This window comes from Kogia breviceps, chromosome 14 (genome assembly GCF_026419965.1).
Source record: "Kogia breviceps isolate mKogBre1 chromosome 14, mKogBre1 haplotype 1, whole genome shotgun sequence".
NCBI lineage: Eukaryota > Metazoa > Chordata > Mammalia > Artiodactyla > Physeteridae > Kogia > Kogia breviceps.
In genome coordinates, this window is record NC_081323.1 from 55521057 (window position 1) to 55534015 (window position 12959).

A 12959-nucleotide genomic window follows, 5' to 3' on the forward strand; every position below is an offset into this window, starting at 1 on the left:
TCACTAATATGACCTGCATAATCAGATGATTTCTAGGATAAACCACAAGGTGCTTTGTGTGTCCAGTTAACAGACTTATAGTGGCTCCAAGGTTGGTTCTGAGAATTGGATCACTGACCTAGCCTAGTCTCCAAATCCTCGACCGCTTCTCTGCACGGGTCCCAGTGGCCACGGTCCTGGGACCATTGTATACCCAGAGTTCTCTCCATTAAGCTGACTGTAACCTCAAGCTGATCTTGAGAATCTCAACTATCTTTTAACTGGAGGGGAAGTACAGGAGGAGAGCTTGGATAAAACAAACTGCTAGGGTTTTGATCAGCTTTTGAAACTGAGAACAGTGTTTAATTGCGCTGGAGATCTTTAGAGGAAGAATGCTAAGCAGCCTTTTCTATCTGGCTGGACAATTGGGATAATAGAAAGCTTTGAACACCATAAAGGATTTTCCAGACATTTGTTGAACCACTCCACAGACAAGTGTTTACTGAGCATCTTGTGCACTTCCTGGCTTGTTCCCACTCACGTGTAATGGATCAAGGCTGCCCATTACTTTTCTCTCAGGAGCTTTCCCTCTAGTGCTGACAGTGGATTATTTGCTGAAGGCCTCCTAACGCTTTCTGTGGGTTCTCTCCTGTAGTCTCTGAAGTGCCCTGAGTAGGAAGTGCTGAAGCTTTACCCACATTATGTTTCTAGGGTTCTTTCCAAACAAGTACATGAACATTTTATTGCCGAATTTATTCCACACTTGTCACTTTTATAGTTTCTTCCTTGTGTGGGTTCAATGGAGAGCAAGGCTGGAGCACTGTTTAAAGCATCTTCCGAACCCGATGTATGTGTAGGGTTTCTTTGTGTGAATTCTCCAGTGGACAAGGGTACTGGGCTGTACTGAAGTTCTTTCCACAGTCAAGCGTCTATAAGGCTTTCCTTCTGTATAAGTCATCCATATCTGATAATGCCTTCACTTCACTTAAAGCAGTTCTCCCATCTGGCTCTTGTGAGAGGAATTATGCAAGCAAGCTCTTGTCTTTCACTCAGTTTCGGATTTAGGAAAACTATTAGAATCACTTTTCATTTCCACCACAGTAGGATTATGAATCTTGAATTTGCACAGATCTAAGCACTAATACAAAAATAAGGTTTATAGTTTTTTTTTTTTTTTTTTTTTTTTTGTGGTATGCGGGCCTCACTGTTGTGGCCTCTCCCGTTGTGGAGCACAGGCTCCGGACGCTCAGGCTCAGCGGCCATGGCTCACGGGCCCAGCCGCTCCGCGGCATGTGGGATCTTCCCAGACCGGGGCACGAACCCGTGTCCCCTGCATCGGCAGGCGGATTCTCAACCACTGCGCCACCAGGGAAGCCCAGGTTTATAGTATTTGAATACCGTGAACCTTCAAGGAAAAACTTGGTAAGAAATCTTTCTGTTGAATTTTTTTAACCAATGAATATAATATTTCCAGCATCATGATTTTCACACTAAGCATTTGTCCATGCCTTGTACAAACAGAACAGTTTCAAAGCGTGAAAAAATGAAAAAGTGGAGGATCTTTAATGTTCACAAAGAGAAGAGTTAGATATTTTAAGCTTCAGAACAATCTTTTTAAAAATGTTAGTAGCTTAAGGAACAATAGTTTCTCACACAGAGGAGTTATGGAAATGTGTTTTAATGTTTCCTTCTTGTAACTTCCTGTTGAGTAAGCATTACCCAACATCAAAGCTATTCATCCTCCTTAAAGGAGGAGCTCATATTTCCAGTCTTACTCTTCTTTGAGTTTACAGGCACTTCTGCAGTATCCTCCTCTTGGATCTCTCCACAGCTCCCACAGTTTGAAATCCAAGCTTGCACAAGGGCTCTGTCTTCCCTTGACCGTCACTCTTACACCAGTCAGTCAGTCATGTCTGCACTTAACCATTCTGAGCATTGTGTTTATTCCCTTCATAGGAAGTATCACAAGGCAGAGTTATCTGGTTTGTTTGCTTGCCTTTGTCTGTCTTAGCTCATTAGAATATAAGCATCAGGAGGGCAGGGACTTTGTCTGTCTTGTGTAGACTTCAATGTTGGGCACAAAACTGACATAAATACAAGGATGAAAATACAGTTGATTCTTCAACAACAAGCAGGGTAGGTTAGTTGCGCCAACTCCTACACAGTTGAAAATCCGTGTATAACTTTACAGTTGGCCCTCTGCATCTGTGGTTCTGCATCTGCAGCTTCAACCAACCATGGATCATGTGCTGTGGTACCTATTTATTGAGAAAAGTCCACATGTAAGTGGAGCCTTGCAGTTCAAACCCATGTTCTTCAAGGGTCCACTTATATCAAACAGAAAAAAACTGCCATAGCCACTTGAACATTAGCTTTGGTTACCCCCTGGCCCAGTGTTCTCCTTTCTTTAGGTATTGAGTGCTTGACAAATGTGTGAAGGCCATGAGTCCTGGTCTTGTTCTTTATCAGGAGAGTTGTAAGAGAAGAGCATGCAGGCCCTCTGAAGGAATGCACAGAGGATTCCTATGTTGGGGATGTTGGAATGTCTAAGGCTATCATTCTATCTGAATGAATGCTCTAGCTTGGAGCTCAGGGAACTTCACCCTGGAATAGGAAGACTGGATTCCATGTGCACCCCAAGGAAAGCACCTCCACTCGGGTTGCCTGTCCTCTCAGCATCCACCCCCACCATGTCTGCTCTCCAACACTTGCCATTAGCAAGGGCCTGAATGACCACGCAGACCTAGGGGTCTTGCAGGCACTCAACACATCTCTTCCCAAAGACTCTCAACACCGAGGTGTATAGAAGGACCTGGAAGGGGCCTTGGAAATCTGTTCTGTCAGTGGGTACCAAACGTAGGTAGAGAACAATGTGAGATATGCAGAGCTATTCCTTGAAAAAAGTATTATGCACCCAAGTAAATCTGGGGACAGTGGGTTAAAGTCAATGTTTTGTTTTAGGAGGACTTCTCAGTGTTTGTTTAAATGTACAGTGTAGGGCTTCCCTAGTGGCACAGTGGTTAAGAATCTGCCTGCCAGTGCAGGGGACACGTGTTTGAGCCCTGGTCCAAGAAGATCCCACATGCCACTGAGCAACTAAGCCTGTGTGCGACAACTACTGAGCCTGCGCTCTAGAGCCCTCATACTACAACTCCTGAGCCCGCGTGCCTAGAGCCCATGCTCCACAACAGGAGAAACCACCGCAATGAGAAGCCCGCGCACCACAAGGAAGAGTAACCCCTGCTCCATGCAACTAAAGAAAGCCCAGGCACAGCAACGAAGACCCAACGCAGCCATAAAGAAATAAATAGATAGGTAAATTTATTTTAAAAAATTAAATGTACAGTGTAAACTCCGGGTCAAAGGAGAGGAATATAAGCATGCAGTGATTGCCAGCCTTATTTGATCGTGGTGGTGGTGGTGGTGGGTGTGTGACATTCACACCTAACATCCGTCTCTCAGATAGTTTTGTGGAATACCAGTTTGGGAAACACTGACCTAGTTAATCCTTTCACCATTGTGGAAACTTGAGAGAATATCTGAATTAGTGGAAAAAAATTAGATCCCACACCACCTGACTCACAATTAAATGCCCTTTCCTCTACACCACACAGCCTCTTGGGTAGTGGGACAGGCATCACCATTAAACATTAGGAAGGTGAAGCTTCAGGTCCCATGGTTAGATATTGCGGGCAGAGTAGAACTAGTACCCGTGCATTCTCTTTCTAGGAGAGAACTTGGAGACTTCTCTCTTGCAAGGGCCCCAGCCAAAGAATTTGTTTCTCGAAGGTCAATGCAAGCAATTGTGTTTGGCATCTTCTGTATCTAGTAGAAGATCCAAACGTTTTAGCAATAACATTCTCAATAGCTTCCAGTGTCTGCTATGCAACGAGTGTTTTACACACAAGGGTTTGGAAAATGGCACTTCACTTTTACAAAGCTGATAACCCAGTATAAGATCTTTCAACTTCAAAGCTCATCTACTCCCCAGGAGGGTTGAAGAACAGGGACCATCAGTCCCACTTGAGACATCAGGTATATAAGACAAATTTCAGGAAGTGGTTGCCTTAAGATGTGTTGCAGAAGATGCAGGGAGAGAATTGAGATTTCCTGGTTCCCAGTTTAGATACCACAAGAGTTCTAGGAAGAAAGTAAATTTTTGTCCATGTATGTTTGGGAGCAGGATTTGGGAGTCAGGGCTCCTGACTGATTGCTTATTAGCCATTCTTCTCCTTAGGCTGTCTGAGACAGCCTGCCTGGGCTCCATTCCACCACCATCCTGACCCTCATATCAGCCCTCACTGTCTTAGAAGGAGGAAAAGGAGAGACCAGGGCACGGACATCTCAGGAAGTATCATCACTCTCAACTAAATCATGATGCCTCACCTGTCTCCACAAGTGACAGAAATCCCTTCTAAAGTATGGTCTCTTTTTCTCAGAAAGAACCCTGTTTTCTCTTTGGCTAATCCCTTGGAATTAACCTGGATGCTATGCCCTCCCAAATTATTTCTTGTCCTGTACACCATCTGGGACCTGGAAACAGTTTGTCCTCTAACCATTTGCAGGCACAAAGTGGTCTGGGATTTGCAGAAGAATAACAGGAAAAGCTGTGCCATTTTGCATTCCCATCAGTAATGAATGAGAGTTTCTGTTTTTCCATATTCTTATGAGTATTTGTAGTTGTCAGTGTTTTTGGAATTTCACCATTCTGATAGTTGTATAGTGGTGTCTCATTGCTTTAATTTACAATTCCCTAATGACATGATGTGGAGCATCTTTTCATATGTTTTTTTACCATCTGTGTACATTGTTCGGTGAAATGTCTGTTCATATCTTCTGCCCCTTTCGTAATCAAGTTGATCATTTTCTTATTGTTGAATTTTAAGAGTTCTTTGCATAAGTTATATAAAATTCCTTTATCAGATAATTATTTTGCAAAAGTTTTCTCCCAGTCTGTGGTTTGTCTTATTCTTTTGACAGTGTCTTTGCAGAGCAAAAGTTTTTAATTTTAATGATGTCCAACTTATCAATCGTTTCTTTCCTGGAGCATGCCTTTAGTGTTGTATCTACTGTATAAAGTCATCACCAAACCCAAAGTCATGTAGGTTTTCTCCTATGTTTTATCTTCTGGAGTTTTATTATTTTGGTTTACATTTAGATCTAGAATCCATTTTGAATTACTTTTGTGAGGGGTGTAAAATCTGCATCTAGATTTTTTTTTGCATGTGTATGTCCAATTGTTCTAGCACCATTTGTTAAAAAGACTGTCTTTCCTCCATTTTATTGCCTTTGCCCTTTTGTCAACAGTCAGTTGTCCATATTTATGTCGGTCTATTTCTGAGCTCTCTATTCTGTTCCATTGATCTATCTGTCTATTTTTTCACCTACACCACACTGTCTTGATTATTGTAGCTTTACAGTAAGTCAGTGTTAAGTAATGTCAGTCCTCTAGCTTTTTTCTTCTCCTTCAATATCATGGTGGCTATTCTGGGTCTTGTGCCTCTCCATATATATTTAAAAATGAATTTGTCAATATCCAGAAAATAACTCGCTGGGATTTAAAAAAAAATAAATTTATTTATTTTTGGCTGCGTTGGGTCTTCGTTGCTGTGCGCAGGCTTTCTCTAGTTGCAACGAGCAGGGGCTACTCTTCATTGCAGTGCGCGGGATTCTCATTGAGGTGGCTTCTCTTGTTGCAGAGCACAGGCTGTAGAGCGTGCAGGCTTCAGTAGTTGTGGCACACGGGCTCAGTAGTTGTGGCACACGGGCTTAGTTGCTCCGCAGCATGTGGGATCTTCCCAGACCAGAGCTCGAACCCGTGTTCCCTGCATTGGCAGGCGGATTCTTAACCACTGTGCCACCAGGGAAGCCTTTGCTGGGATTCTTATTGGGATTCCATTGAATCTATAGATCAAGTTGGGAAGAATTACCATCTTGACAGTATTGATTTTTATTCTTTAGCCTGTTGATGTGATGGATTACATTAATTAATTTTGTATGTTCTTAATTAATTTTGGCTTCATTGGGTCTTCGTTGCTGTGTGCAGGCTTTCTCTAGTTGCGGCAAGCAGGGGTCACTCTTTGTTGCAGTGCGTGTGCTTCTCTTGTTGTAGAGCACAGGCTCTAGGCACACGGGCTCCAGGGTTCAGGCTCAGTAGTTGTGGCGCATGGGCTCAGTTGCTCCGCAGCATGTGGGATCTTCCCGGACCAGGGCTCGAACCAGCATCCCCTGCACCAGCAGGCGGATTCCTCACCACTGAGCCACGAGGGAAGTCCTGACATTAATTTTTGAATATTGAACCAGTCTTGCATTCCTGGAATAAATCCCACTGTATAACTCTTATTATACATTGTTGAATTTGATTTGTTAATATTTTGTTGAGGAGTTTGGAATCTGTGTTCATGAGAGATATTAGTAATGTCTTTATTTTGGTTTTTGGTATTAGGGTAATGTTTGCTTCATAGAATTCCTCACCACTATTCCCCTCCACCCCAGACACTGCATGATCTTTCATTAAGGTAACCTTTCATCTCTACGGACTGTCCAGGTCCCTGATCTCTGATTATAGCTTCACAACTATCTATGTTACAGTTTTAGAAGCTATCATTCAATATCCTCTATTCTATTATACTGGAAGTTTTAACAGGTGGGGCGTGTAGTAGACATTTGTTGGTTGCCTCTTAGCATCCGTTTTTCCTTTCCTCCTTCCTAACAACCCTGACTCAATTTGGAGACCTGTGAGGTTTCTGATCCCGGTTTCTAGGAGTGAGTAGAGAATAATAATGTAATGAACCCTATGTAGGTGTCAACAATTATCAACATTTTACCTATTTTGTTTCATTTAACCTCTGCAGTTTTTGTTTTTATTTTGTTTCTTTTGGAGTATTTTAAAGCAAATCTCAGATGTTATGTCATTTCATACATAAGTAGTGCCATTTAAAAGAGAGAAATACATCTTGACAATCATACCCTAATCTGTCTTTGAGAAAGAATTCCCACTCAACAGAAGCCTTCTCTCCCACAAGAGGCAAGCTTAATTAAGAATGTGGGAGCTGCCTTTCCCTCCCTTAAAGGTCAACCAGAACTTGACCAACAACTTCTCAAGATGACTTTGTAAGAGGACCCTCTTGATCTCCCCACCCCCCGCCAGGGGGTATTCATTTATGAGAACAGCAGGCAACCCGAATGCTTCATAATGAGGGTGCTCCAAGAAATGAAATTGAGTTATTTGTAGTGAGGTGGATGGACCTAGAGACTGTCATACAGAGTGAAGTAAGTCAGAAAGAGAAAAACAAATACTGTACGCTAACACATATATGTGGAATCTAAAAAAAAAAAAAAAAAGTTCTGAAGAACCTAGGGGCAGGGCAGGACAGGAATAAAGATGCAGACATAGAGAATAGACTTGAGGACACGGGGAGGGGGAAGGGTAAGCTGGGATGAAGTGAGAGAGTGGCATGGACATATATACACTACCAAATGTAAAATAGTTAGTGAGAAGCAGCCGTGTAGCACAGGGAGATCAGCTCGGTGCTTTGTGTCCACCTAGAGGGGTGGGATAGGGAGGGTGGGAGGGAGACGCAAGAGGGAAGAGATATGGGGATATATGTATATGTATATCTGATTCACTTTGTTTTACAGCAGAGACTAACACACAATTGTAAAGCAATTATACTCCAATAAAGATGTTAAAAAAATAATAATGAGGGTGCTCCAGAAGGAATACTAGATGCCTGTAATGATCACCAGAGCAACTTATTAGTAAGTTGAAACTGCATGGTGGACTGCTAACTTTTAACACGCCCCAGAGTGATTCGCTCATTAAGAGTTCAGTGGCAAGTTAATTGTTGGTTTCCTGGAAGCCACTAAAGAACAAAATAATACTAGTAATTACTCTCTAACATGTTCATATAGGACATTTCCCCTGGAGCTCAAAGTGACCCTCATTTACCTACTTTGTTTTTCTCTCTTTTTAAAAATTGAAATTATGTGTAAATGAATACTAAAAACATTAGAATTTGTTATAATTCCCTCTAATCTTATGCCTAATCCTGAGCCATCTTCTAACCATTCCTATTTGATGGTATTTCTTTCTTTTTCTTTTAAACAAATTTATTTTATTTATTTATTTTTATTATTTTATTTTTATTATTATTTCATTTATTTATTTTTGGTTGCGTTGGGTCTTCGTTGCTGCACGCAGGCTTTCTCTAGTTGCAGCGAGCAGGGACTACTCTTCGTTGCAGTTCTCGGGCTTCTCATTGCGGTGACTTCTCTTGCTGCTGGGCATGGGTTCTAGGCACGCGGGCTTCAGTAGTTGTGGCACACAGGCTCAGTAGTTGTGGCTCACAGGCTCTAGAGCGCAGGCTCAGTAGTTGTGGTGCAGGGGTTTAGTTACTCCACGGCATGTGAGATCTTCCCGGAGCAGGGCTCGAACCCGTGTACCCTGCATTGGCAGGCGGGTTCTTAACCACTGTGACACCAGGGAAGTCCTGGTATTTCTTTTTATTAGCATTTAACTATAGCATTTTGGTAACCGCTAAGATGAAAAATGATGTGGAAATTTAATACTCCTTTTCTATTTCCTTCCCCATTTGGCACCATACTTCCTCTTCATGAGGAATTTTCTCTCCTTTTCCTTGGTTGGTGTCCACTCCTTCCCTTGATTCTCTTTCTGGAGTTATTCTAAAGTAGTTACTCTGTATTTCAACACCCAGTGCTCTGATAGTCAAGAAATGTGGTGCAAAATGCTTTGAAAGATCATTTTATGGCCAATTAATACTTGCTGTAATTTAACATTTATAAAAATTGACTTAACAAACCAAGTGTTACTTGTAACCAGTATTCCTGGTGCCATAAACTAGTGTTTATCACCTGCAGTTCCCAAATTGACACATTAACCTTCTGCCAAAAACTGGTTCTATTTCTGCCTGCGGATGTTTGCTCCCTAAAACTTTTGGAGCGATATGCAGTGTAAATGTTCATGTATTCATTCAACATTGGGCAGATGTTTATTGGGCACTTTATACATGCCAGGCATTGTTTTAGGTGCTGGGATTTTATGTTCACAAGCATTTTTGGTTTTGTGTTTTTGCTTCTAAAGAATGCTAGGTTGGGGATAAAGTAGGCATTTTCTAGGTTTCTTTACATGTTTTTTTTTGTGTGTGTGTGTGGTACGCGGGCCTCTCACTGTTATGGCCTCTCCCGTTGCGGAGCACAGGCTCCGGACGCGCAGGCTCAGCGGCCATGGCTCACGGGCCCAGCTGCTCCGCGGCATGTGGGATCTTCCCGGACCGGGGCACGAACCCGTGTCCCCTGCATCGGCAGGCAGATTCTCAACCACTGCGCCACCAGGGAAGCCCTCTTTACATGTTGTATAATATTTGTATCATTCATTTGTTTGGCAGATTGGCTTTCCATGGTCAGTTTCCCACTCTGCCTTATCTTCAAGACCAACTGCAGCTTCCCCAAAATAGAATAGGAAAAACACAACTCTACTGTCTTACATACCTTAATATTAATTTATAAAATAGATGTGTTTGAATTGACTTAGGCTGTCTACTTTTTTTAGAGTGGACTTTAGCATTCACATTTGGAGAGTATCTTTGATATTTTTATTTTAAGTTTTAAAATTCTTATGAATGACATGATTAGAGCATTAAAGGTGGAGACAAGAAGTCTAGATACATTCAGACACAAAGAAAACACCTATGAAGATTTAGGCACTTTGGTATATAAGCAATTCTAGTTGCTAAAAGGGTTTGTTTGTTTTTGGTTTTTGGGTTTTTTGGTCTATGTCTCAACTTTTCACAACCATCAACCCCCAAGTGGTCAGGAACTTCATCTCAAGCAGCATTATTTAACACTACATGAAAGAAACTCAGTAGTAGAGAATTTAATATTGAAAAGGGCAAAGGATTTGAATAGACGTTTCTCACAGTAAGATATACAAATGGCCAGTCAGCACATAAAAAGGCACTCAACTTCATTAGCCATCATGGAAATGGAAATCAAAACCACAATGAGATACTATCCACTAGCATGTGGATAATAGATAAGAACGTGTTATTGAGGATGTGGAGAAATTAGAACCCTCATACACTGCTGGTGGGAATTTAAATTGTTCAGCCACTGTAGAAAACACTTTGGCACTAACTTCAAAAGTTAAACATCGAATTATCATTTGTCCCAGCAATTCCACTGCTACATATAGACCCAAGAGAATAGAAAACTTGTGTCCACAAAAAACTTATATATGAATGTACATAGCAGCATTATTCACAATAGCCCCAAACTAGAAACAACCCAAACGTCCATCAACTAATAAATGGATAAATAAAATGTGGTATATCCATACAATGGAATGTTGTTTAGCAATAAAAGGAAAGGAAATTCTGATATATGCTACAAAATGCTACAACATAGATGAACGTTGAAAACATTCTAAGTGAAAGGAGTCAGACACAAAAGGTCACATGTTGTATGAAATATCCAGAACAGACAAATCTATAGAGACAGAAAGTGGATTAGTGGTTTCCAGGGACTGGAAGCTGCAGGGGGTGGAGGTTGACTGCTAAAGATACAGTGTTTCTTTTGGGGTGATGAAAATGTTCTGGAATTAAATAGTGATGATGAAATTTAAGTATGGTAATAAAACTACTGAATTAAATATTTCAAAATGGTGAATTTTATGATATGTGTCATATCTCAATTTTGAAAACCTGATTAAGAAGGGATTAAAGCAGAGAGTGACAAGTTGGCTTCCAGGTAACTAACAGTAGCAGGTGGGACAGGGAAGAAGAGTGTGGACAAGAAAAAAGATTAAGTAAAGCCTTTGAAAAGAAGTAAACTAATTTGGGAAGACCTCGGTGGAGGCAGGGGTTAGGTATCAGAGTGGAGAACCAGTAATACAGGAAAAGAAAGAAAATGTATAGATGTTGGAAAGGCACAAGAAAAACTAAGTATTGGGGTTCCAGCTCTGGATAAGATGAAGTAAGCATGCTTCACCTTTTCTCTCACATAGAAAACAACTCTAAAACCTGGATAGAATGTATGGAGCAGCTATTTGAGAACGTCAAAGCATTAACAACAATTGGTGATTTGGAGAAGAACACCAGAGTTCAAAGTACCACTGAACTGATGGTGAGTTTACAATTTATGTTCTCTGATATCCCTTTACCTCGGCTCAGCACAACTAGAAACCTGGAAGTGAGCACTGTGGTGAAGATGGAGGCAAAATACAACATTTACTTATGACAAAAACTCCCAGGAAACTAGGAATAGAATGGAACTTCTTCAACCTGTAAAAGAGCGTCTATTTTAAAACCTCTATAGCTCATATCATACTTAGTTATCAAAGATTGAATGCTTTCCCTCTGAGATAAGCAACAAGACAAGAATACCCAGTCCTGCCACTCGTGTTTAGGATTGTACTGGAAGGTTTGACCAGTGCAATAATGAAAGAAAGGGAAATAAAAAACATCCAGATTGAAAAGAAAAAACAAAACTGTTCCTGTTCACTGATGACATAATTGTCAATGTAGAAAATTCTAAGACCCTGCCAAAATCTCTAAAATAAGTAAATTTAGTAAGATCACAAGATGCAAGGTCAATAAACAAAACAAATTCTATTTCTGTATATTGGAAACAATGTAATTTACAATACCTTCAAAAAAAGAAATAGTTATAAATCTAACAAATCATGTAGAGGTTGTGTGTGCTGAAAACTATAAATCACTGGTGAAATAAGTCAAAGATGTCCTAAATAAATGGAAAGACATACCATGTTCATAAATTGGAAAGACTCAAAGTAGTAAAAATGTCAATTCTCCCCTGATTGATCGATCAATAGTTTTAATGCAATGTGGAAAGATAAAAGAACTAGAATAGCCTAAACAGTTTTGAAAAATAAGAAAAAAATTGAAGAAATCACGTTACTTGATTATAAGACTTTCTCTAAAGCTATGTTAATCAAAAGAGTGTGATATTGGTAAAGGGACAGATACACAGATCAATGGCATAGAATAAAGAGTCCAGAAATAGACCCACATAAATATGGCAGGTTGATTTTAAATAGGCAAATATTTAATGAGGTTACAATCACATAAAACAGAATTAACCATTTTAAAGTAAACAATTGAGTGGCACTTAGTACATTCATAACTTTGTGCAACTACTACTTCTATCTAGTTCCAAAATATTTTCATCACACCCAAAGAAAGCCCCATATCCACTAGGCAGTTACTCCTCTTTCTTGTTTTCCTATAGTGCCTGGCAAATCACAAACCTGCTTTTTGTCCCTCTGGATTTATCTAACTTGAATATTTAATATAAATGGAATCTTACAGTATGTGACATGTTGGGCCTGACTTTCTTTCAATAGTTTAATGCTTTTTAAGTTGACCCACCTTGCAGCATATTTCAATCAGTACTTCATTCCTTTTTTGGCTGAATAATATTCAGTATTATTGATTCATTACAATTTGTTTATACATTCATCTGTTGATGGACATTTAAGTTGTTTCTACTTTTTGGCTATTGTGATAGCCCTGATGCATACATGCAAGTACAAGTATTTGTTTTGAGTACCTGTTTTCAGCTCTGTTGTCATACAGTATACCCAGAAGTGGTACTGTGCGGTCATATGGTCGTTTTATGTTTAATTTTTGAGGAACAGACTTACCTATCGGGCCTGAAATATTTTATAGGCATACCTCATTTTAGTGCACTTTTATTGCCCTTCACAGATAATGTATTTTTACAAATTGAATGTTTGTGGCAACCCTGCGTCAGCAAGTCTAGCAGCACCATTATTCCAACAGCATTTTCTCACTTTTTGTCTCTGTGTAACATTTTGCTAATTCTCACAATATTTCAAACTTTTTCATTATTATATTTGTTATGGTGATCTGTGATCAGTGATTTTTTTGGTTTGTTTGTTTGTTTGTGGTACGCGGACCTCTCACTTCCCCGCCTCTCCC

At 40.3% G+C, this 12959-nt stretch overlaps 1 protein-coding gene across 12 annotated transcripts in view; it reads left to right on the forward strand.

The window, feature by feature from the left end:
* Nucleotides 1-12959, forward strand: part of LOC131741734 (zinc finger protein 75A-like) — a 64483-nt gene that overhangs the window by 18120 nt on the left and 33404 nt on the right. For 9 of the 12 annotated variants that reach the window (XM_067014023.1, XM_067014025.1, XM_067014028.1 and 6 more), the window contains exon 6: nucleotides 11003-11121. In XM_067014023.1, coding sequence (XP_066870124.1) covers nucleotides 11003-11121 — 119 coding nt within the window. Of the gene's footprint in view, nucleotides 1-11002; nucleotides 12886-12959 lie in introns of those variants that run through there. The other 3 variants (XM_067014029.1, XM_067014027.1, XM_067014020.1) reach the window with 3 other exon arrangements.